The 27970-nt window shown below is 30.0% G+C and overlaps 1 protein-coding gene across 10 annotated transcripts in view; it reads left to right on the forward strand.

Moving 5' to 3' along the window:
* The window catches only part of PolZ1 (DNA polymerase zeta catalytic subunit), a 159317-nt gene that overhangs the window by 88446 nt on the left and 42901 nt on the right, over positions 1 to 27970 (forward strand). For all 10 annotated transcript variants that reach the window (XR_013031882.1, XM_076516228.1, XM_076516230.1 and 7 more), the window contains 6 exons: positions 245 to 367; positions 798 to 1267; positions 2378 to 2609; positions 10082 to 10200; positions 18240 to 18381; positions 26247 to 26491. Coding sequence is in view for 9 of the 10 variants with exons in the window: in XM_076516228.1 (XP_076372343.1) it covers positions 245 to 367; positions 798 to 1267; positions 2378 to 2609; positions 10082 to 10200; positions 18240 to 18381; positions 26247 to 26491 (1331 nt within the window). In the remaining variant the exon portion in view is untranslated. The remainder of the gene's footprint in view (positions 1 to 244; positions 368 to 797; positions 1268 to 2377; positions 2610 to 10081; positions 10201 to 18239; positions 18382 to 26246; positions 26492 to 27970) is intronic.

Below are 27970 nucleotides of genomic sequence, written 5' to 3' on the forward strand. Positions count from 1 at the left end.
TTGTTCTAACTGTGAATCTGTTATTTTTTGTATCTGGTGGATTATAGCTATGTAATCAGTATACAGTTGTTTTTTATTATACCTGATAAAAAGTAGTTGAAATGAGTGAGAGATTTATATATATATATATATGCATGTACTGCCTACTTCTCATTTGAAAATGCACATATATATATATATATATATATATATATATGTGTGTGTGTGTGTGTGTGTGTTGTATTAATATATTTCTTCATTCCAGAATTGCTACTTTCCCAGAGAGAAACTTTCAGTTTCTTCTCAAATTGATGGTCCCTCACCAGAAAACACATTTGGTTTCAAAATCAGCTTTGGGAGTGCTCCAACAGTTAGATCAGCACATGAGGTGAGGAATAAAGTTTTAATGTATTTGTTATACTCCAAAGTAAAATCAGTGAGGTGATTAATGTTTTAATGTATTTGTTTTTCACTAAAGTAAAATTATGTTCATTTTTTATTGTGTTTATTAAAATTGTAGTCATTGTTATTCAAGTTATTTAAAAGCCAGAAACAATGTGCATTTTTTACCACAAGTGAATAGTTTTTTATGATTGCTTTAATCTTTTGTAGTCTAGCAGTTTTCATATTTCTTTAATTTCTTTGCAATTTTGTAAATACTAACTTGTGTCCCACTACTAGTTTTAAGTAATTTATCAATACCTTTATTATACTTTTTTAACATTATATATTTCCCATGGGAGTATGGGTATATTTTTGTATAAACTCAAAAACAAATATAACGAACTTATCATAATGATTGTATGTTTTCTCCTCAGTTTCAGTACCTGACAGTTATGAGTGTAGAAGTGCATGTACAAACCAGAGGAATCTTTGTTCCTGACCCATCTTACGATAGTGTTACTGCTGTGTTTTACTGTGTGCACAATGATGTGCCTTGTGATTGGTCAGTGCCAAAAGAAGAAGTTGGAGTTATTATTGTGCAGGAGTGTGATGAAGAAGAAGTTGACAAACATTATTTTTCAAGAAATTCTGGACTTGATCTCAAAGTATGTTTGTTAGATAAAAACCTAACTGAACAGAACAAAACATGTGTCACTGGGTTCACAAGTGAATCACCAGTAACTCTTCTTGAAGAATCAGATCTATGCTCCAAACTGAATGAAGACAAGAATATTAACTCCTTGAAGAAACATCTATTGACAAAGTGTGGCCTTCCTGATATTATGGTAACATACGTCAAAGATGAAATTGCTCTTTTCCAACAATTTAGTCACCTCGTTCAAAGGTGAGATTTATGTTCATAACTTGTATCTTCTGGTGTTTTCTTCATTTTATTCTCAAAATCATTTTAAAGTGTAAAATCTGTAAATGCACACATTTTGTAGCTATTAACCTGAAATGTGTTTTAAGAAGTTGAATTCATAAATTGTCATTTTGTATTAAAACTGAATGGTTTGTATATGAGTATTTCTAGAAGGAAAATGTAATTACATAATTATTAATAATACTCTCCACTTGAAGTTGGATGTAATCCATGAAATATTAGACTTTTTTGTGAATGCTTCCTCATTCCATTTTCAGTAGGCCACTAAACCTTTTGATATGCTCATCCTGAGATAGTAGATATTTACATAAACAGATGTTAGTAAATTTTACCTTTTTGAGCTAATCATACCCTCCCACATTTTCTAATGTATGTATTTCTAATTATTTGTTGATGTTATGTATAGTACACATGTTCTGCAGTGTAGTTGACATTTTAATAAAATTCCTAATAAGGTTACTTATACCATGGAGTTGAGAGTGGATGGTATAATGTTTGTAATGTATTTTAATAGTTACAAATTTTAATCTCTGTGATAATATCTACTCTATACATAATAAACCTGCATACTATTATTGTTATCATGAGGAATTATCAAAGTAACAAACAATTTAATGATCAAAAGTGCTGAACTGGCAAGTTCATTTCTGATCAGTGTAATGTCCAAAATTACCCCAGAGTTCATGGATAAGAGCAACAGTGATTTGTTATTTTGTATTTGAGGTATAAAAACTACCTAGGTCTCAGCTATGCATATCAGAAACATCAATTATTGTTTCTTTGTTATCATTCAAGTTACACTAATACATTTTAGATTCTGAGTATTAGGGCCAAAATTATTCATGAGAATATGTTTATGCAGAAGTTACATGAATGTTGTTTCTCAGTACATTCTTTCAAGTGAAGACAAATAATAATCAGTGTATGCTTAAGCTCTATAAATGTTTTAAGAGATTTAAAAGATATTAAATTAAAAAAGAACTATAGTAATTATATGAAAAGTTGTTTGAAATACCATTCTGTTGCTTTTATGTGAAATTAATATAGTCTGTATATTCCCTCTCTCTCTAGTTGGGATCCAGACATTCTAGTTGGTTATGAAGTTCAGATGTTATCCTGGGGTTTCCTGCTAGAACGAGCTACATACCTGAAATATGATCTGTGTTCACTAGTATCTCGTGTTCCAACTAGCAAAGGTAGCCACTTTTCTTCTGATAGGGATGAATATGGAGCAGATCACATGTCTGAAATTCATTTAGAAGGACGAGTGATTCTAAACTTGTGGAGATTGATAAGAAAAGAAGTAAGTTTTGAAATTAAGAAGTCCCTTTTAATCCTTCAAGAATGGGTCAGGGTCAAGGTGCATTTGCCACTACTATTCACAGAGTACCATTAAACACAGTCTTTGATGTCAGGGTTGTCAAATGTTCATTCTACCTGAAATTCCTGATTTAGTTCTTGGTAAAAAAAGAGTAAATATTAGATACAAGAATACTGAAAAACTGTAAATATGCATTTTGGAGGTTCTAGAACCTGTGCAGTATGCAATCCGTATAACGGACAAAGGTATTTTATCCCTCACTTAAATATCGTCTTACATTCTGAAGTGTCAGAGACTAAATCACACTGTGATTACCAATTTACAAACTTGTTTTGAGTGGAAATATTTTTTTTACACATCCGGTTTTCTGCATACAAGAAACTTGCACATTTTACATAAATTTTGTCACATCTCCTGTACATACATGTAGTATATTTAGTGCTGTAGTCAGAATTTCTCCATATTCAGCTAATGAATCCAAAAATACATACTAGACCTGCTAGTTTAGTGTTGGCACAGTTTTTGGATTTTGAAATCAATTGTAGAAACCAAGCCTGTCAATACTGGCTTGTGTGGGAGATATCTACTTGTGAAAGTTTTAAGTGTATTTCTTTGTAGTGTTATAATGCCTTGTTCATTTTCTGTAATAACTATTTTTTAATCATGGTGCTAAATAATTTTTTATATTTTAATAAATAGGTTCAACATTAGACAAAAGTAATGACGTTACTTTGGCATTAACTGCTCAAAATAGTAGTGTCATTACTATAGATGTTACTTATTTAAACTCAGACAAGTATCGACCCATTACTTGTTAATTTTCAAATACATGCCTGAATTCTGTATATAAAACATGCACTGTCTACATCGTATATTACACAAGATATATATATATATGTATGTATGTGTACAGAATCAAACTACAAATGTTGAACTCAAGACAGAAAGAATACATTATACATTGAGAGGTTTTAGAATAGCAATTAAAAGAGCTACTTTTATTTTCTTTTATAATGTTCAAGTTAAGAGGAATGTATTACTTGCACAATACAAGAAAAAAAGAATACAAGCTAGTAAAATAATTAAGTAGCCTATTAATTAATGTGAAATAATTTAACAGAGTTTACTTCATGTAATGACTGCAGTGTTAAAATAGTTATTTTGGGAGGCCAATATCACTGTTACATTTTTAGAAAAGAGCTCTTTTAAAGATGACATCAGACATACCTCTTCTTTTTACTGCCCTCATCACACCTTTCCCAAATAGAAGAAACCCTCTTTAGTACAGTACTTGATGTAATGGCTGTATTTAATCAAATGAAAACTGACTTCAAGACCATGTCTAAAAATGTGTCATCATAAACAAACATTAGAAGAGAGTTATGTGTTAGAGCACCAACTGCATGTGAACTTTTGTGTCTAATAGTTTTTACCTGTTTCATTTGCAAACATCTGAAATAATTGTCTTCATCACCTGTTTCTGTTTTGATTAGACAATCCTGTATCATATTGTACTGTGTGTTCTTCTGTTTTTGCAATAATTTTTTGTTGAACTTGTTCCTTCTCATTTTCTGGAAACCAAAAGAACATAAAACTATGTTGAAAACATACTGAATGATTTTAACGTTTAACATATTTTCAAACCTAAGTTTATGCTTTGAGTTAATAGGTAAGCTAGGGATATACAAATTCGCAACTGTGTGTTACTCATATTGCATGAGTTGGCTAATTAGATAAGCAACATAGGAATCAATAGTCCCATAAATTATTTGTTCTCACACTGTAAGATGTCAAGTGCTCTAGTAATAAGTCTCATGACTTGAATGTATTTAAGAATAAAAATGTTCTCAGATGAATTCAGCTACACAATGCTCAGTTGATCAATAACTCCAACTAGTGCTTGGTCACTTAACTCATTTCCAGATATTAATTAATCAACATAACTTTGGGCATCAAACACTGAATTTCAACAAGTAAGACAAGGAACAACCAAGCATCTTCCTGTTTCTTTCTCACTTGTGTCAGTAGCTGCAATGCTTCTGCTGTGTTTATTCCATGAGGTTTGAGTTGATCAAGACACTTCTTTTTACACTAACATTATTCAGAGCTTTATCTAAATCATTAGTCACAACAGGATTCAGTGTGTGAGAGGCACAACTTTTATGGTCTGACAAAATGCATATTCTCAAACAAAATGATACCTCATCATCTTCATCACTATGCAGTTGATCAGGGGAGATGGTGGATGCATCATTGGAGAACAATTTGTAAAATAAGTTATTCTAATATTTAAGCTTACAACATAAGTGCAAAAATAATTTTGACATATAATAACAAGGCCAGTAATCTGACCATGAAGGGTAATGTTACGATCTGACACTCAACCAAGTGAACCAACACAACCAACTAACAAACTTGTCCAAATAGGAGAAACATCATATTATTTCTATTTGAATGCATTTGTTGTATGTGTATATTAGATGTTGGATATCATATATAGGGAAATTATATAATGTGTCTGAATATTACAGTTGGACTGATGTTTGACAATGGCTTTTAATTATTTTGGACCCAGTATGGCCAGGTGGGTTAAGGCATTCAACTCATAATCTGAGGGTCGTGAGTTTGAATCCCCATTGCACCAAACATGCTTGCCCTTTCAGCCATGGGGGAGCATTATTATGTGATGGTCACTTTCACTATTTATTGGTAAAAGAGTAGCCCAAAAGTTGGCAGTGGATGGTGATGACTAACTACCTTCCCTCTAGTCTTACACTGCTAAATTAGGGATGGCTAGCATAGATAGCCCTCATGTAGCTTTGTGCGAAATTCAAAAAAACCAACAATATTTTAATTATTTTATGGTTATCATAATTTGGGTCATACATTTATTATAGATGTGACTGTGGAAATGGCTCATGACATATTGTTACAATAAAGTCACTCAAATTATCTAAGTAGTACTCTGTTGCTCATAGATAAGCTAATATAAGTGTTGAAGCATACTTATGAACTTATGAACACATTAATCACAAGTCATAAGAGATAATTATCTCTGTTGTACAAATCAACAGTCACTTGAAATACTGTGTACAGTTTTAGTCTCCTTATCTAAGAAAAGATAATGTTTTATTGGAATGAATTCAGAAAAGGACTACAAAGATAATTCTGAAGGGTTATTTTATGGAAATAGATTAAGGTATCTTGTTTTTCTTGCAAAAAAAGTGCTAATCTTATGAAAGTTTGCAAGATTTTCTAGGGAATTCATATCCTAAAGGTTTATAATTTCTTTGTGCTACATTCTAAAGATAGTTAAATGAGAGGATACAAACTTAAGTAAAGAGAGGATAAGCCTCATTTAGACAGTGTTAGTTTTCTAACAGCGCAGTAGACTTCTGTAATATCTTGCCATCAGCAGTAGTGCAAAGTAACGTTTTACAAGGATTTGAAAAGAAACATCACAAAATTTCCATAAAATAAACTGTAGAATTAACTGTATTTTGTTTTTCTCAATGATGAATGTGTAAGAACAGCCTTGAATGAATTTCCATTGTTGTCTCTATCTTAAGCATCTATAGTTGGTAAATTGAGTGTCATATTTATAATTAGTAATAAAAGAATTGCATGAGCAAGAGAACTATGAAATGCAGAATATAAAATATAGTAATAGTGAAAAACTGACCAAATTAAAAAAAAATTATTGGTAAACATGTAAACTATGTTTGGGGCAAAAGCACTTTATTGAGTTTTCAATGAGAATAAAACTGTTATTTGAAAAGTTAGGGTGAAAGAAAAAAAGAACAAGTAACACATGGCTGGAAGGCTTGAGAACAAGTTTTTAAGCTACAAATGAGCTAATGGAATTAGCATACAAAAATAACAATAATAGTATATTATTGGGTTTATAAAAAAAATGTGAAAATGTGTGTGTGTGTGTGTCAACAATATAAAGAAATCGTTTCAATGAGAGAATGAATACACTCCTCAGGTAATATTGTTTGAAGGAATACAACAGTAAAAGGTATGGGAACTTAACAGGGGTGAAGAAAGAAATGAGCATAAGTCTTACTGTATTAGACAGTGTGTATGTTTTTATGTATTAACCAAAACCTGTATGCCATTTATTGAATAACATCACAAACAAAAAATCTGTAAAACATTTCACACTTTCAGCATTCAAGATTGAGACAAAAAATGTGCAACAACCATTTATTTATAACAGAAAACAACTTTAAATAATAATACACTCCTCACAACTAAAACTTGACTTTCAATAGGACTATACGTGATGGTTTGATTATGTCTTTATTGATGTAATTCTTAAATGTAGTACTGAGAAAATAGAGTTCTTAAAAATATTAATTTTTCAATAAAAAGTACCACTTTTAATATATAAAAACATTATGGTTTTATATGAGTAAAATTTATGACAATTTTGAGCTCTGTATATTGAATGATTTTAATACAGTAAGTTGTATATGACTAAAGAACACAATCTGAACACTTTTTCTCTGATGTACTTCTCAGAAAAAAATTATTTTTCAGAAAACGTTTACTTTTTCTTTTTTTTCCAGTTAAGTACGATACTATAATTAGTAATTACTAATAGAAACAGCTGCTTGTAGGTTGGAATTTCTGCCAATGAATACAAAGGTAACAAATGTAGGTGACTAAATAGAAAAAGGAGTGCATACATTGAACAAATATGTTGTATTAACAGATTTTTAGTGTGAGAAAGTGTGAATAAAATGTAAAATGCAGAAAAGAAAAGGATGTAGCTAAAGGAAAAAGAACTCTTCATTCCTTCCAAGGGGATTGATAGTGCCTAATCAAAAAATTAAACAGTTTTCATGGTGTTCTCTTTGTGATATAGTGGATGGAGCAGATACAGTTACGACAGAAAGTGTTCAAAACCCTCGTCTTGAGTAGGTTTTTCCTCATAACTTAAAAAGTATCATAATTAGGATAATGAAAGTATGTTGTTTTATAAATATTATAAATCTACATAAATTTTTATGTAAATTTAACGACAAATAAACTGTTTACAAACAAATAACCAAACATAGGAGGGGCAGAAGGTGTTCGTGCATCTACTTTAATGATCAGTTGTATAGCCTTTCAGGTGAATTACTTGGCACAATCTCTCCTCATAGCCCTCCATGATCGTTTGACAGTACTTGACTGGTATTTTCTTCCATTCTTCTTTACAGAAGACCTCCAACTCTTGCAAGTTTTTCGGATGACGCTGATGAACCCTGGTCTTTAACTCATGCCAAACGTTTTCAATTGAGTTGAGATTGGGTGACTGTGATGACTGCTCTAGAATGCTTATATGGTTCCTCTGCAACCAAGATTGCACATATTTTGATGTGTGCTTAGAGTCATTGTCGTGCTGGAAGATCCAATGATGACCAAGCCGTAAGTTCCGAGCATCATTCTTGATATAAGTCCCTAAAATATTAACGTACTCTTCTTTTTTCATGATTCTGTTGATGCAGTGAAGGCTGCCTTCACCAGAAGAGCTGAAGGAACCCCATAGCATGATTAAACCACCTCCACGTTTATCTGTAAGGACGGTGTTCTTTGGAAGATTTCATTCCCCCTACTTACGGAAAATATTGCGAACATCATTGTGGCCAAAAAGCTTTATTTTAGTCTCGTCTGACCAAAGAATACTCTTCCAACAGGTAAAGGGTTTTTCTACATGTTTTCTTGCATACCTCAAATGTGCTTCTAAATGAACAGGCTTTAAATATGGAGTTCTACGAGGACGACATGCTTTGAACCCAGAAGAGCATAACATGTTCGTAACTGTAGAGGTGCTTTCGTCAACCCCAGTTTCCCTTACCAGTTTCAGTATGTCATTACTTGTTAAACGAGGGTTCCTACTAACTTCTCTGAGAACCTTCCTCTTGGTTCTCTCTGGAATTTTGGTTGTGCATCCGGAACGAGGGAGGTTAGCAGTTGATCCTGTAAGCTTAAAGTTGGCAATTATGCTTTCAACAGTAGATTTCAGCACTTTAAGTTGTGTAGCAAAACTGGAAAGAGTCACGAGACTTGTATTTTACAATAATTTGTTTTTTTAAATCACTGGACAGTTGTTTCCTGTTCGCCATGATGACCAAGCAGATAATGACAGAGACAGTGCTAAACAGCAGGAAGTAAATGTTTTGCTGACTAACTTCCAGTAATTATGAACCAAGTGTCTTGTTCTGGAATGGTATAATGTAGTTTATTCACCAAACTAAACAAAATTTTTATGGGAATATCAGTGTTTTCACACATTCTGAAATGTGTGAACACTTTCTGCTCCTCCTATTTTTGGTTATTTGTTTATAAACAGTTTATTTGTCGTTTAAGTTACATAAAAATTTATGTAGATGTGTGTTAGTATAATATTTATAATATACTAACTTTCATTATTTTAATTGTGATACTTTTTACGTTATGAGGAAAAAAACTTCTCACAACAGTCATTCTCTTGCATTTTGACCAGCTTGATATATTGTGTGATCTGCAAAAAATATGGCATGTTGTATATACAACTTATATAAGAAATAATCACACTACAGAACCCACAGGAAGAAACTTTAACTGTTATTCACATTGCATTTCGAACTTCTCCATATTTGAACTTGTATTTGCTCCATCCACTGTATTGCAGAGAGATCACTTGGAAAAATGTTTGGTTTTTAAATTAGGCGCTATCAATTTCATCAGTGAGAATGAAGAGCTCTTTTTACTTTAATTGTATCTTTTCCATTCCTGTTCCCCATTTTACATTTGGTCAACACTTTTTCACACTGAAAATGTATTTTGTAGTATTTTGGTTCAGTATATGTACTCCTTTTCCTCTAGACTACTCTCTTTATCACTCATTTTTGTTACCTTTATATTCATTTTATTCACAGTGGTTCTTCACCCCTATTAAGTTCCCATACCTTTTATTGTCGTATTCCTTTGAACATGTTACTTTGCATGTGTTCATTCTCTCATTGGATTAATTTCCTCATGTTATTGCCTGTATTGTTCTATTTTGCTCCTTAAGTTTATTTACTGGCATTTACTGTCTTTCTATGTATATACATTTTTACAAAAGATAACTGATTAATGAGTGTTATTTTTGTATAATAATTCCTTTAGTTCATTTGTAGCTTAAGAACTTGTTCTCAAGCCTTTCAGCCATATGTTACTTGTTCTATTTTCTTTCACTCTTAACTTTTCTATTAACAGTGTTATTCTTACAAGGCTATTGCCTGAAACATTGTTTTCATGTTTACAATAAAACTATTTTAATTTGGCAAGTTTTACACCATTACTGTATTTTCAGTTTTTCATTTTGTGATATTTATATGTCAGTCAGTTTTGGAACATTTATAAATTTTAACAGTTGAAATATTGTGGCATAATATATGAAAATAAAAATACTTTGTTGTTTTTGTGTATTATTTTAGATCACTGTAAACATATACACATTTGAGAATGTTTACTACCATGTTTTACATCAGAGGGTACCTTTGTACTCAAGACGTACACTGAGTGACTGGTTTTCTGAAGTCAACTATTTAAATAAGTAAGTACTGGTTTAAGAAACCAACAATTCTGGAACAATAAAATATAAGAAATACTCGTATAGTTAATGAAAGATTAACATTTGTAGCCACAGTGGTACCTGCTATTTTAATTACTTTTACTTACTGAGCTTAAAAATATATTTATGAAACACTTTAGTGTACAAAATTAAATGTCATTTGGTGAGAGCACTTTTGTAAATTTTTCAACAACAATTTTAATATGTTTTACTAAGAAATATGGACACAATTTTAATATGTTTTACTAAGAAATATGGACATTCTTTTGTAATGAAAAAAGTATGAAAAATAAGCTTCAAATCATATATGTGCATCATGTTTTATGTGCTGAATTTTTACAGCTGCTTTGTATTAGTTTTGACAGCATGTGGATTTGAAAATTAAAGTATGGTTTTAGAGAAAGGTTACACAGAGTGATAAAGGTTTATGTTATGGTAACATCTACTTTTTCAGAAAGTTACTGAAGATGTATTACATTTATTTGTATGTTGTTGTTTTGAATTAAGCACAAAGCTAAATAAAAGGGGGCATTTGTGTTCTATCTACCACAGGTATTGAAACCCAGTTTTTAGCATTGTAAGTTTGCAGACATAGTGGTGTGCTGCTGGGGGGCTTACTTTTATTGTGTGGCTGTTTATTTTTGTGATTAAAAGTTATTAATATTTTCATACTATATCTTGTATTTGCATAATTTCAAGTTACAAGTATCTTCATGCATATTAATTGTTTTAATTTGTATTTGAAAATACATGTTTCTAATTTCAGATTACATAGTGTTTCTAATTTCAGATTATGTAAGTATGAAGGTTGATCTTATGGATTGGATACTGTTATGTTGTTTTACTGCAACACAGGTTTTGTTCTACAACTTTGTTATCTGAGTACTAAAATATCTGTGGAAAATAATGTAGATAACACTTAATAATTTAATTATGTCTAATAATTTAAAGAAGTTAAGAACAGAATAGCTGTGGAATATATTCAGTAGTTTAAGTTAGAAATATAGTAGTTTGTGCCTTGTTGTGTAGAAATGTAGACGTAAAGAGCAGAAAAACAAACAACTTTCATTATTATTATTATTACTTATTGTGTAATTTTCATTATTATTATTAATTAGTGTGTGATTATTAAGTTCTTTAGTTATTTGGCTCTTTTTTTTCTTTTGTTGTTATTCTATGTTATTCAGTATGGTTTCAATTTAATACATTGTATATAATAATTTAACTTTGAATGGCACTTCAAGTATAACTTCAAGTTATAAGTAATTTTTTTTAAGTGACTGAAGATAGAAATGATATTTTAAAATTAATTGGAATTAAGAAAAATTTTGTTTACACTTGAAGTATAAATTAAAAATTTATGTCATGTTGTGTTCTCCTCCTATGTTAATGCTCATCCTATACCAGTTCAAAATATTAGTTCTCTGTCATTACTTCCTATTAACTTTTCCATACAGTCCAAATTAACTGACCAAAAACTGGTCATTTCGTAGGAAGGAAGGGTGTGAGATGGGGATGAAGATAAGTATAGGAAAATGTTAGCTTCTGAAACACTTACCTTCAATCACACTTTGGCTAAAATCCCATATTGACTACACAGATGAGACTGTATGGGCAAGGTCAATGAATAACACATCTGCACAGAAAAAGAGGTGTGTAAATCGAGATGTGGGGATAGTACAATAGTGGAGTTTGCACTACTTCTTGAACAAGTATGATTTTCACCCAAATAAAGTAAAAGCTGAACATGGGAACTAGAGGCCAAATGGCCACAGTCAACATTGTTCACTATCATGATGCTGAACCAGCCACATAGATGAGGTTCTACATCTTGTCATTGGAATTACTAGGATGTGGATGTAAAGCTAGATTCCAGGTGTAGTGGCTAGGGCATGGGGACTGTAATATGGTATGAAGGGATCATTCAACATTGAAGGACCAAGAGTGGCTGAATCTTGGCCAGTGGTTATATCTGGACTGTGGATCAGTGAGTTCATCATTCCTGTCCACTTACTGAAAAAATAAACTCTCACACTGCACTTTTGGGACTTGAATGCATTATAAGGTGATTGTTAAGTTACTATTTGATCAAACAAGAATAGCCCTAAATTGTCAGTGGGTGTTGTTGAGTATCTGCCTTCCCACCTGTTTATTAATTAAAAATTAGGGGCAGCCTTTGAGTATTTTTTTGAAAATATCTGAAAACAAACAAACAATAATCAGGAGAAAAATGTACTCGAGGTAGTCTTATAGAATTGAAGGTTACCAAACAGTATGTTTAAATAGTTTTTAATGTGTGAAGTATATAAACAAGTGTTCTTGGTCATTTGGGTGATTTTAATTTTAGACATGTAGATTAGGAAATACTAGAGTTAAACCATAAAGGAGAAAGGTTTTTGAAAACTGTACAAGGTGTTTTTTTCTTTTTACCAAATAGGCTAAGAAAACTACTAGAAACAATGACATTTTAGATTTGTTGTTAACTTCTAATATTTAAATTGTTGAGAAAGGTGCAGATTGGGGAATGTCTTGGTATACGTGATCATTGTTTTTATTAAATTTAATGTTTTGCTGCATATAGAGATCAGAAATAATAATATTTTGATTACACATTTGTTATAATTGTGGAAAATTTGGGCATTTTGCTAACTATTGTAAAAATAATACTAACTGTCTAAAATGTGGACAAGAGGGGCATCAATATAAAGATTGTGAAAAGTCTATTTTGTACAAATTGTTATAATTATAATAAGAAATTTAATACACAATTTTATGTGAATCATTCTTGTAAGAATCATGAATGTAGGATTTATCTCAAAGAAATGGATCGATTAATTTCACATACTGATTATGGCTAGTGTTATAAATTATTTTCTTTTTGCGACTCATATTAATTTGGCAGTGGCCCGAGCAGCCACTCTGCAGTTAAACCACGATATCCTACAAAGAAATATGGATATTATTTCCATAAATGAATCATATTATTTTGAAGAAAATATAACTCATTTATCTGAAAGTATGAGAATTGCTTTTTGTTGTGATGTCCCTAAGGCAGGGATTATCATTAATAATAAAAACATTAATTATTATGTTTCATATTGTACAAAGAATTTAGTTGGTATTAGAATTACTTTTGAAAATTTTGTTATGATTGTGATTAGTATTTACTGCTCCCTGTCTGGAGACATTGATGATGACCTTAATATGTTACAAAATTTTATCAGGAAGTATAATAATGAAATTATTTTAATCTTAGGTGATTTCAGTGCTAAATCAGAAGCTTGGAGTCAGAGCCCACTTGATGATAGGGGGTTTTCAGTTACTAACTTCATGGATTTAAATGAAATTATATTACTTAATAATTTGGACTCGATACCAACTTTCTCCTCAGTTATAGGGGAAAGTTGGATTGACTTGGCAATGATAAAGTATAATAACGAATTTGATATTCATTTTGAAGTTACAGATCAAATCATTAATAGTGATCATAATATGATAGAATTGAAATTTTCAAATTTTAATATAGAAATTAATAATGAAATTATAAATATAAAGAGACTTAATTGGTTGGATTTGAAAGTAGAAATAAGAGAATATATAAATGAGATTAAAGATGAGATACTCCACAAAGGTAATATTGAAAATTATTTAATAAAAATTACAAATAAAGTTAAAGAAATTTGTATAAACGATTTAAGGAATAAGAATAATATAAATAATTTTGGATATAAACAAGCATATTGGTGGAACACCAAGCTAAAGATCTTCAGGAGTAAAGTGAGAGCTTTAAGGAGAAGATTTCAAAAGACTAAAGACATTAATTTAAGACAGTATTATAAATTGGAATACAAGAAACAGCAAGCAAAATATAAAAGATCAATTATTTTCACAAAAAAGAAGCTTTAAGAAATTATATTACAAGTATTACTGCTAATTATGTTTTTGGTATACCATATAAAACTATCATGGATAAAAAGAAGAAATATCTACAAATTAATGAAATAAAAGATAAAGATGGGAATATCACCAAAAATAGAAATGAAGCTATAAATGAAATTCTTAATTATCACTCTCCATGGGTGAATTATGATCAAGTGGTCTCTGGAATAGGTTTTTGTGATGAATTACAGAATAATAATGATATTGATGTGAATATAAATGAAGATAATATCACAGAGTATGAAATAAATAAAGTCATGGAGGATAATAAAGCTCCTGGATATGATAATTTAAAATTGCCTATAATAAAAGAAATATATTTTGCTAATAAAAATTGGTTGATCAAAATATTAAATTTTTATTATAATAATGGTATTTTTCCGTTAGTTTGGAAAAAGGCTAAGGTGATTCTCATCCATAAAAAAGAAAAAGATAAAATGATCCTGAGCAGTTATAGACCAATATGTCTTTTGCCCATTTGGGGTAAAATATTCGATAAAATTTTGAAATATAGATTGACTTATTTTATAGAGAAATATAAATTAATTGATGTGCAATATGGTTTTAGGAGTAGGAGATCTACTATACATGCATTACAGAAAGTTAAAGATTATGTTTATGAAAGTATAAACAATAAGTGTATTACATTATTAATTTCCTTGGATTTTAAAAATGTTTTTAACTCAGTGGATAACATGATTTTAATAAAACATTTGAATAATCTAAAAATACCCTTGAAGTTGAAAAAAGTGATTATTGATTTCATTCAAAATTGAGAAGTTTTTATAGAAAGTATAACTAAGAAATATAATAAAGGGATTCCACAAGGATCTAGTTTGGGTCCTACACTGTGGAATCTATATATTGATGGGATGTTAAAATTAAAGAGTACAAACAATGCAAATATACAAGCATTTGCTGATGACATCAGTATATTAATGAGAGCAAAAGCTTCATACCAATTTACATCTTTATCTGAGGATATATTAAATAAGGTTAACAATCGGATTTTAGAAAATAAATTAGAACTTAATATAGATAAATCAAATTTTATTTTAGTTTATAAAGGTAAAAATATCATGCATATACCTACAATTACTATTAGTAATAAAAAAATTAAATTTACTAAAGAGTTGAAATACCTAGGTATTATAATTGACATGAAATTAAACTGGTTATTGCATCTAAATTTTGTTAAAAGTAAAATAGTTAATGTCATTCATAAATTAAAGAGGATTTCAAGAGCCACTTGGGGTTTGAAACCAAAAGTTATGAAAGATATTTACATATTAAGTATAGAAAAAATGATAAGATATGGATATGAAATTTGGTTTGAAAATACAGAAAGAATTAAAAGTAAAATCTTACAAATTTAAAGAATAGCAATATTACCAATTGCAAAAACTTATAAAACTGTAGCTAGTTTAATACATTAACGGGTATTTCATCGTTAGATAAAGTTGGTGTTAAACAATATAAAATGTTTTTTCTTAATCAAAATATTAAAATAGAAGAGGAAGTAACTGAAGTAGAAAATATTAAAGTTCTGATGGAGCTAAATTTCACTCCTTGGATCAACCGTAGTTTTAACTGGTATTATGATGAAGATTTAAAACAATTTAGTAATAAATTTTATACAGGTGGCTCAAAAATTAATAATAAAGTTGGATGTACTTATATATATGTTTATAATGATGAAATTAAAAAGGAAAGTCTGTTTAGATTAAATGATAATACAACAGTATTTATGGCTGAATTGTTTGCAATATTTTAGACTACTGATTTTATGGTTAATAATAACATTTATGAAGCAGCAATATATTCTGATTCAAGGTCATCATGAATGGCACTTAAATAATATAAAAATAATAATTATTTAGTTAATGGAATTAAAGAACATATTATTTATAACAATCTTAGTATTATCTTTACTTGGGTCAGAGCCCACAGTGGGATCAATTATAATGAAATAGTAAATCTTAAAGCTAAGGAAGCCACAGAGAAAATGGAAATTAATGCTAAATTTGGTTATAGTAAAAAACAAATTAAAACAAAATTAAATAAGAATTATTAAGTAACTGGCAACAAAGATGGGATGATGCTTCTGTTGGTAGATTCACCTATAAATATTTTAATAAAGTAAATTTTAAAAGATGTAAAAGAGATTTTTATATAAATCAAATTTTAACAAATCATGGGGTTTTTCCAGAATATCACTCAAGATTTTATGGAAAATTTAATTTATGTCCCTGTGGAGAGATAGAAATGCAAGATCACATTATTTTATATTGTAAAAATTATGAATATATAAGAAAGAAATATTTTCCTAAAAATTATTTACATTGGGAATTTAAGAGTTTATTATTAAATGAGGGAGCAGAAAATGGTATTAAATGTATTATTACTGATATGTTAGAAAAGTTATGTTGAAATTTGATTGATTGATTTGTTATGTATTTTTACTAACTACGTAACAATTTTGTAAGTTGTAAAAAAAACTAGTATTATTGTTATAATTATTGTAAAAGGAAAATGTTGAAATTTGAAGGATTTATTTGTTATGTATTTTTACTAATTAGGTAACAATCTTGTAAGTTGTAAAAAAAAACTAGTATTATTGTTGTTATAATTATTGTAAAAGGAAAATGTTGAAATTTGATTGATTTATTTGTTATGTATTTTTACTAAGTAGGTAACAATCTTGTAAGTTGTAAAAAAAAACTAGTATTATTTTTGTTATAATTATTGTAAAAGGAAAATGTTGAAATTCGATTGATTTATTTGTTATGTATTTTTACTAAGTAGGTAACAATCTTGTAAGTTGTAAAAAAATAGTATTATTATTGTTATAACTATTGTAAAAAGAAATTGTTGAAATTTGTTTGATTCATTTGTTTTGTGTTTGTTACTAAGTATGTAACAATCTTGTAAATTATAAAAAAAATATTATTATTATTGTTAAAATTATTGTAAAAAGAAAATGTTGAAATTTGTTTGATTTATTTATTTTGTGTTTGTTACTAAGTATGTATCAATCTTGTAAGTTGTAAAAAAAAAGTATTATTATTATTGTTATAATTATTGTACAAAGAAAAGTTTGAAATTTTTGTGACATTTATTGATTTTTGTTTGTTACCAAGGTGGTAAAAAAAAAGGGGAAGTTGGCAACAAATCTTCTAGTTGGAGGAATTGTAATGTTATGTTTTATTAGTTTGATTTGCTCTACTGGCCAAATTTGTGATATTGACATTTGAGTGATTAATGAGTAGTATTGCTTTATAGTGACTTAATTATCTTTCGAATACCCTGTAATGGATGGGTCGACAAACGTTTTTGGTTTTTGGTTACACATTTTGAAGGGATACAACAAGAATTCTCTGTTTTAAATTGGGCTGCTGAGTTATTTGAAGACTGATCAGATGTGGAAAATTTTTAGGAATAAACATGTAAATATTCAAGATAAACATTATTGAAAGAAAGGAGTGGCTTCAAGTAAAAACAACAGGTTGGCTCACAAAGGGTATGCTGTCTGTGAAGAGGGTGCTGCTGCTTTACAAAGGATTTAGTTCATTTATTTACTTGGGCAAATACATGGCAGGCAGGTTTTGCTTGTAATAAATACAAGACAATGCATGTTTGTTATCATAATGTAAATTGTAAGTATAGTTTTGATGTGAATAATCTTAACAGTGCTATGAAACAAAGGGGTCTTGGTGTAATGGTTTATCAGTTTCTAAAAACATCCAAGCAGTGTACTGTTGCTATTGATAGGGCATATAGGATTTTAGTTTATATCTAAAGAACTATTGAATACAATCTGAAGAGGTTATAATTTCATTGTACAGATAATTTGTTAAGCATCATTTGGAGTATTGTGTTAAACCTTGGGCTCCTTACCTTGTGTATTTCATTATGTTGATTCTAGCAGAGTTTAAGTGCCAATCAATAACAGTTTGATGTGTTTCTTAGCATTCTTCAAATATAGCCATTCAAATATGTTTCAAATCAATAAATATATCTTGTGGCTGGCCTACTTTTGGGTAGGGAATGAGGTTCTTAATGGATTTTGGAATTAATTTCAGATGGCGTGTGATTGAATATTTTATAATCAGAGTACAAGGTAATCTTCAACTCCTAGAAAAGCTTGACATCATTGGTAAAACTAGTGAACTTGCTCGTGTGTTTGGTATTCAGTTCTATGATGTTTTGAGCCGAGGGTCTCAGGTGTGTATGTAGTCTTTAATTTTTACTTTTCTTTTTTGTATCTAAGACTACTCTCAATCTGTAGAGCTTAGAAATTGTATGTAAGTGTCTTTCCTAAGAGAAATATTCAAATTATTTTGTTTGTCACCACTCTCCAGTCCATATGTTTTTATATTTTAACATTAAAAAAACATTATTTGCTAACAAGATACATTCATAACATCTCAATTACTTAAGTTTTTTTTCTTACACTCTTTTTGTCTTGTTAAATAAAAACAGATATGAGAATAACATTGTTATAAATTAAGCATAATTTCACTTCTTTGCAGTAAGCCATGTTGCAGGATCTACATAATATAACATTAAGATAACATTAAAGTAAACTTTAGCAAAGGTAAGTAAAAAAGTCCCTCTATAAAATACATTAACTTATTTACCTACTGCTGTGATAACAGTTCCATAATGCTCCCAGTAGCTAATTTTGTTAATTAATATGCAGAAGAAAAGATTTAGAGATTTCTTATAGGTGGAAGAAAAACAGATAAGGTTTGATGTGAAGTTGATACAAAAAACACACACAGGGAAAACTATGATAAATATTTAACATCTTTAGTTAGGACTATTTTATGATATTAAATTTGGACTATGTATTTAATTTTAAAAAAGGGTGAATAAAGGAAAATTATTTGATAAGAGATTGATATATTGAAATAAAGTTCAGAATGGGCAAACTTGCCTCAAACTATCAAAATATTTTCATTGTTGAATTCTCTTATAGCATCAACAAGCATATGGATAAAACTTTGAACGTCTTTGACACAATGCACAGCATGCAACAACTAACCCATAGGTCTGTTCTATACCACTTTTCAAATGATATTTTTGGACTTGTATAGAAGGATCCATAAAAGCCCAATCTTCCTGCTGTCAACCAGATATTTTTGTTGGCAGTCATTCTATTTGCTGCACTCTGTATGAATTGAGAAATCAATGTTTACAACAACTGTTAATAATAATGTTAGGTGATAATTCATTTGTAAAAATTTAGACATGAATTGGCATGGCAATGGATAAATTTCAGAAAATGAGCAATATACTCAAAAATAGGAAAATATCAATGGAAACCAAGCTTATATCCAATTCATATTTACAGCAGTGAGTGTTGGATAATTTTATGAATTTTGGAAAGGAGACTATAAGCAATTGAGACTTGGTTTTAAAAACGAATATTGAGGGTATTGTGGACAAATCTTTTGGCAAATAAGAAAGCAGCAAGAAAAGCAGGTACACACTGAGATATAATAACAACAGTTAGAAGAAGATAATTCTGTTCCTTGGTCACTTAATGAGAAAAGACAAATTAAGAATATAGTATTAACAGAATGAACTGACAAAGCAGAGATAGGTCAAAACTGATTTACATCAGTAGTTTTAGTAAATGGATTAACATGGGCAAAGTAGAAAACAGAAACATGGGATCTGTGGAAGGTCAGGAACACTGAAATTCTGCCATGAAATGATACTTGTATATAGAGAGAAATGTTATATTTTCAATTTCTTTATATCTGAAAGTGCTAATGTCATGTTGAAATATTGAGTTTGTGAATTTATACATTTTCATCTGTCTAATTTTTGGATCATTTTATTATGCTTTTAGAGATCCTTTAAATGTTTATTGCCTCCTAGAGCTGTTGTGTTCCTGCACTGTTCTAATTTTTTTTTTTGTGTATGAGATCTTGCATGTAATTTTTTATTTTCACCCATTTTTAGTTTTCTGTCCTCTATGTTATCTTGGCTTGTACTGTGGCTTACTTCTTCAGAGCAGTTATTAGTCATTAGCTTCTTTTATTTTCTAGATTCTTTTAGTTAGGATAAGTATTTTAGCTTGTAGTTTTCTATAGCTACAATTCCAATTGATATAGTTTCTCTTAGCATATGGCTATAATGTCTTTGTTCTCAATGCTTCACATACTAAGGTTCTAAGAAGACCTTTTACCAAAATCAAGCCACCCTCCTTACAAATTGAGTTGCAACAAAAGATAACCTTTATGCCTTACTTCTTGTGTTAACTGCCCTATCCTACCCTGATTCTTGTTTGGAGGAACACTTTTATGTTCTGTTTTATCTTGGAAAAGGTTATTTAAACTTTAAAACATATGAAAATTGTTTTTTACCTGAACTACATTAAGAAATTCAATATTACATTTGATCTATGCTGTTTCCCATGGTTCTTCCTGAACACCTTACAAGAAATTTTGGGATATATCTAACCAAATTTGCCATTTGGTGATGTTTTTAGATATATTATTTAAAGTACTCTTTATAAGGTACCTTGTACCCAAATATGGATGACTTTCAATACACTATTAACAGTTTATTGCTTATGGCTGGTTGTAATTTTTCTTTTGATAAGTTTAAAGCACAATTATGTTCTAGGGTCAGCATACCCTGTCTCCCTCAATCCTCTAATTCCTACACGTTGGCATATTAATGTTAGGACTTTCCTTTTTTTTAAATTTGTAGTTCTTAGAATCTCTGATTTAGGTAGAGGATCTAAACCTGATATTACTTTGAGTTTAACAAAGTCCAGTTTTTCCATTTTTGTTTAACCCTTACCACACTTCTCTATTACTACTCCTCTACCCATCTTCTCTTTGAGGTTATCTGCCATTCCCATGGCAGGTAACTGGCAGATACTTGTTCCCTGCTGTTCTCATGGGTGACTGTGTTTTCTTCTTCTGGCATGGTTGAGGTGCATTTGGCTAGTTTTTTTCACCTGTGCATTGCTTTCACTGTGGATCCCTGGGTGCTTCAGGTATTATCCAAAAGACCCTGTTGTAATGTTCTGGACCCCACTCCTGTATCTCCATGTTTCATTCCCTTGACTTTTCCTCAGAATTCAATTTCCTTACATCATCTATTCACAAGGATTCTATTTCACTTGGCATTCAAACTTCTCCAGGGTTGTTTTCCTAATTGTTTGTAATTACCAGGCAGTCCAGAGACTGTGTTTTGTCATTGATCATCCATTTAATTGGTATTTTTTACTTTCACCATAGAGTATTTCCTCATTCTTTGGTGTGCATTTACTCTGGCTCTTTGGATGCCATCTTTAAATATATTAGAGGTTTACCTCCATATCCTCTTTTCTCCAGCTTCCAGATGTTGCCTTCATTTTGTTGATTTTGGTGAAGTATATAAATTTCATGCTCTTCCATTTGGTTTGACTGCTGCTCCTTGCCTATTTTAAGTGGTAAGGGTTTTTTATCTGTCTTTTTTCATTAGTACTATCTACGATTTCACCATTATGTGGATGCCTGCTTTTAGGTCTATTCACTTCTTCAAGCTGCTTGTATGGTTTCATTTGTTAAGTTATAGAAATCCTTTCTCATTCTGACCCAGTATCTTATCCCTTTGGAAGTGTTCTTCTATTCCCATCCCAGTTTGGGCCCAGCTTTCTCCTGTCTAAGTTTAAGTGATCAAATGTTTGATTCTCAAACTCCTTTCTTTCTCTTAGTGCTTCTTAGGTTCCATATCTTTTTATGGACTTGATCTTCCATGGAAACCTGTATTCCATAGGGTTATGATCTAATGCAAATTCCTCAGTTGGTGTTCCATGATCATTAGAATCTTGCTCATGATCTCCTGGACTCCATTTTCCTTCTTCCTCTCTCAACATATATTAATCTATCCCAGTGGCATTCCTCTTCAGCCTCCACATCTTGAGTTGCATTTTTTTACAAATGCTTCTCTGATGGGTTGTGGGATTTATGAGTTCCTGGAGTTTTGCAGATCATTGGTTTTGGGGTAAATCAGCTCAACACGTCAATTGTTTGAAGTTACTGTTTGTCAAGTTTTGGATCATTTCTTATCTTTAACAGGAAATTAAGTAAATTTTGAAATTTCACATGTCAAATTTTTAACATTCAGATAATTATCAAATGTTTTTTAAGAAAAAAGTTTACATTTTACCTGTTATTTTCACTATCAGATTGGAAAATCTATACATGTTTGGTAGCTTTGACTAATCTTGTAATCACCATAAAAAAAAGGGAAAACTATAAATTCTATTTTTTTTCTTTCTAGAATGACTACAAATTATAACTCAAACACAAATCTTTCAAGTCTTTTGAAGAATGAAATGGTATCCTAGCATGTAAAAATGGCTGAGAAAGCCACAAAGAAGACTTTCTTAGCTTTTGATTAATTATTCACATGCCATGTACATAGGTGTGTATAAGGGGTAATTTTTTTAAGTGAAAAAAGGTCAGTGAGGCCACTGTGTTTGATTCAGTATGTGAGAAATATCTCAGCAAATGGAAAAGATAGGAGGTTGTTATATTACATTCTAGCTTGTTAATTTTGGTAATTTGAGTTACTAATTTTTACAAAATTATAGATTTTATTTTTGACTTTACAAACATCTGGCTAAATGGTCAAGACACTCAACTCATAATCCAAGGGCCAAGAGTTCGAACCCCCATCAAGCCAAACATGTCACATTTTTGGCCATGGGTGCATTATAATGCTACAATCAATCCCACTATTTATTGGTAAAAGAATAGCCCAAGAGTTGGTCATGGGTGATGATTACTAGTTGCATTCCTTTTAGTCTTACACTGCTAAATTAGGGATGGCTAGTGCAGATAGCCCTCGTGTAGCTTTGCATGAAATTCGAAACAACCAACCAGCCACAAACATCTAGTTTGAACCAACACCACATTCAACATATCATTTAATTCACAAAAATTTGTCTTTGAGTGTTTTTTTAATATTTACTTTTAAATGAATAAATGTATAATATGAAATTCTGATTTATAGTCTACAGTTTGATACCAAATTTAATGACATTAATTCATAATATAATAGTTCAATAAAATTTTGAATGTGAGTCAACAAACGAGATGATGTGGTCTTTGATCAGTGATCAGTATGGAAAGGGTTAAACTCACTACAGTGAACATCTTTTTGTACTTAATACTTGTAGTTTTAGTGTTCTATGATTGCCCTTTGAATAACTAAATATTACTATTCATGTCATTGTGAACTTTAAATCACTCGGGAAATGTGGAGCACACATTACACTATTGATTTACATTACTACTCTTAGTTCCTCATGAAGCATTTTTGTTATATTATTATTATTATTACTCATTTTGCCTAATATAACCTTAACTAACCTAAAGGGGCTCTTACTTTTAAATTTTAGTTACTCTTATAGTAATGAATAAAGAATAAACTTGAAAAACAGGAAATAATATACTCACCTGACTTTTTTTTGTTGTTGTTGTTGATTATCAATGACCCTACTTTTTTTTATACTAATGATAGTGATGCATTAAAATAATGCAACAAAGAATATAGAATAATAAAAAGCAGACACATTCCCCTAACTATCAAAATATTTCTGGCTTTCTATCTGTGTGACAAAAGCCATTACAAATTCATCCAAGATTATCATCTTTCTTATAGGAATGAAGCAAGCTTGAAATAACTGAGAAATTGGCAATTCTTTTTTCAGAAAACAGTGTAATATAATACATCATTTGATAGACAAAATGTTGGTTATACATAATATAGAATTAAATGTAAAAGAGAACTATTAAAATATGAATTATTAGCTATGATTATGTTATACTAATTAATATGACATAGCAAAAAGGTAGCTTAATTAAATTTTGAAAATAACTCACAAAAGGCCATAACATGTGCCCATCACAAAAGATTTAATTTATGATAAGGAGCTATTAAGACCATAATGAAACACATATGTGAAACCAGCTTCCTTGGCATTGGACATTGCAATGTGTTCAGTTTTTATCCTTGTACATTACATCTGTCTCTTTAACACTCCTACGAAAAGTGGGGCCTAATAGGCCCCAGAGCAACTTGAAAGGTTATTAATATTAGGCTAATAATTTTGTATTTAAATGAAATTGCCATTTAAATCCATTAATGAATGGATTAATGAGATTCCCACTGTCCCTATCTACTATCTAGTGAAACCACAGCCAGGGGAACGGGCTTGGAGAAATCAGGACTAGAAACGTCTTTTCGTAGGAGTGTTAACTTCTATTGAACATCATATTTTGACCCTATTAATAATTTAAAATATAATTATGTGAAGAAATAAAAAAGAGCATTTACAATTATAAGATCAGGCACCACTTACAGATTATTAGCAAAAAGTAATATGATTAAATGTTAAAAACTAAGATAGTAAATTAAAACAGCAAAACACTTCAGTACCAGCCGTAAACTGATCCACACACACACATGTGCAAATGTTAATCAACTTTTCCATTTGATAAGATATTAATTTCAGGAAAGATTAAAAAGTTAAAAAACAGTTTGTAAGTAATATTGCATGGCCCAGTGTTGAATGTAAGATGTCAGAAGTCGCTTGCATGAATCCTACTAAGCAGCATGTAATTTTTTTTCTGATTATGTCTTTTTAATGTTATTGAACAAGTTGTTTTTGGTACTTGTTTAGTATCTGCTTTGAGTTGTAAAAGCCATTATTATTATTATCTTATTTTATGAAATAGTCAAAAACTTCACACTGGTAAGATACTTTAAGAACACTTGGAACAAAGCTTTTGTCATATTTCATGAGAAATAATGAAACGTAATGCTTAGACATAAACACTTAGTCAGAGTAACAATAGTTATCACAGTTAGTAACTTCTTAATCACTGTACAGAATGTATGCAGTGGCATCTTAGCTTTGAGTGCATATCTGAAGAATTGTATGATTATAACAATATGACAAATACAAAATATTTTCTTATCTCAAAATTTTAGAAAGAATACTTTTCAAAGTAATGTTTGGAGCATTTACAACAAACTACACATATTTTAGGAACTTATTTTTTAATTAAGTTCTATATTTGGTGATGTATATATCAAAGCACTGAATAATATTATACTTAGATTAAGAAAAACTTAAAGAAGCAGCCATAAGGGAACTTGTGATCTTAATTACAGTAACATTCTAGAACTAAAAAAGAACGTTTTTTTTGCAAAATGTTTTCTTTATTTAACAAAGCATTTACAATATGTTTAATATTACATTTGTTGATAATTTCAGGGTATGGGGTGACTGTAATATACATGTATTAATACCGAAATATATTCATGTTTAAACTTGGAATATCATATGTTAATCCTAAAACTATATTTAAAAGCTAACTTAACAGTTAAGCTTTACTTTTAACTGGAATTTCAATTTGACCCATGACTTCAAATACCAATAGTATATTAGAATTAATTTTAACTTGACAAATGATCCCATAGTACAGTAGTATTGATTGCAACTTGGCAGATGACCTCAAATCCCCATAATACAATAACATGGGCTTGTGTTCAATAAATTGTGTCAGCACTGTTTCTAGAACAACAAAAAAAAACATGTTTTGTAGATGATTAGACAAAGAAAAAATATGTATATTTACTGCCAAAATAAACATTTGTGTTTTGTAATTATTTTAGAAATTTATGTGCATGTATGTTTAAATCATAAAGTTTGTGAAATATATCTTAAACTTATCTTTGAATATTTTGTAATACTACAGTTTCTGAAAACATGATTGATTGTACTTATCTTGTGTCTGTCTTTTTGTATTATCATAAGCAAGAAATTCTTATGAGTTCTGAACATTATGAAATATTTATTTTAATGTATTGTTACTTAGGAATTATTATTTTATTCATATAGGAAAATATTTAAATATTTTATTAATCATCGTTAGTCTTTTGTATAATGCATACCGTCTAGTATAAGTAATAACTTTGTAACAATTAGAAAATTAAAAGTGATAGAATTTGTATTACAGGTGTTTATTTTGTTTTTTTAAATTTATTAATATGCATTTTTTCACATTAAGTTTAGAGTAGAATCTATGATGCTTCGTTGTGCTAAGCCTCACAAGTATGTGCCTGTTAGTCCAAGTATTCAACAGCGGGCCAGGGCTAGAGCTCCTGAAAGCATCCCTTTAATTATGGAACCTGAATCACGATTTTACACAAGCCCAGTTCTGGTGTTGGACTTTCAGTCTCTTTATCCATCCATCATAATTGCCTACAACTATTGTTTCTCAACATGTTTAGGACGAATGGAGCACCTTGGAAAGTAAGATTGCGTTAGTAATTTTAAATTAATGGAGGATTGTAAGGGTTATTCTTATGTAACTGTGGTCAAATAAACTAAGGTTATTTATTACCATTAACTTTGGTTTTATAATAAACAAGAACAATATTCTAGTATATTCATTTAATTTGTTGTATTAATGCATTATCTGGCACACTGTGTGACTAGGGTAATGTTATTAATATAATCAGGATGTTTTTAGAGTAGTTCTGTTAAACCTGAAACAGTAATTTGGTTATTTTATGTTAACCTTTAGTACATGTAAAGTACCTTAACCACTATAAAGCCTTTAGTAATATTTTTCTATTTTGGTTGTTGCTGGGCCTATAATTATGTTAAATGAGTGTAGATGATCATAGGGATTCTTCATAGTCTACAACACTACAGAAGTATTATTAAGTAATTTAAAAAAAACTCTAGTTGACACTTTATTTAAGAGAAAATGCAAGTTTTAATTATTTCTTTAACTTGTAGAGTATTAAATAATTTATATTTAGTTTTAGTTCTGATAAGATATCTTACTTCTGCTCACATATGTAGCAATTCTTTATCAGTACTGCTTTCTGTTTCTAAAAGTTTTTACATGCTACATGACTTTGACTTCAATGCACCCCTCATTTTATGTGGTTTAACCAGTTTCCTCATGAAAAAACCTCAACTTTCCATGTGACTCCCTCCATGTCATTCTACCTAATTATCACTTCTAGTTTGACAGTTCTCAACTTTAGATATTTAGTTTGTGTTCTCTTCAAGTGTTTTTTCAGTCATCGTATCAATTTCTCTCACCAAGTTTACTGTTTATTATACAATAGTGATATTTGTAACTTATCAAAATGAAATTATTTTATATTTCTACCCAGTTAAAAACTTAATATTCGTTCCAACATTTTTTTTAACCATTTACTTTTTCTTGCCAACAAGATTGTGTTTGGTTATTCATTTTCCATATGAATTCCAAATTCTAAGCTGCCTTTTTTAGAGGTTATATATTATATCAGTATATTTAATAGGTTTCAAGTGGCAGTTCTCAACTGATGAATTATTGGCTTTACTTTATTGGGAAATTAATAATCTAGTGAGCTTATCTTCATTAGGCCTTGATTAGAGTATTTTCGAAATACTGTCCACTGACTTTGGACAGATAATGCATTATCAGAGATGCCAACCATTACGATTTGAGCATAATTATTACAATTTTGGTGTATACATTACGACTATACACTCATACAGACAAATATTACGACTTGTTGCAACTCCCAAGTTATTATATATTATATAGGCCTATACAATAAAGTGATAAATTGTTCCTCCAGGGCTTGAAAGGGGTGAAAAGAAAATTTCTAGTGAGATACAAATAAATTTTGATAATAAATAAAAGACATAATCCAAATGGCTACTTGCGATAATCATGTTTGTGCTCGAAATAATAAAAAATATTTGTATCTCCAACGTCTACCAGTA

This window comes from Tachypleus tridentatus, chromosome 7 (assembly GCF_004210375.1).
Source record: "Tachypleus tridentatus isolate NWPU-2018 chromosome 7, ASM421037v1, whole genome shotgun sequence".
NCBI classification, from domain to species: Eukaryota; Metazoa; Arthropoda; class Merostomata; order Xiphosura; family Limulidae; genus Tachypleus; species Tachypleus tridentatus.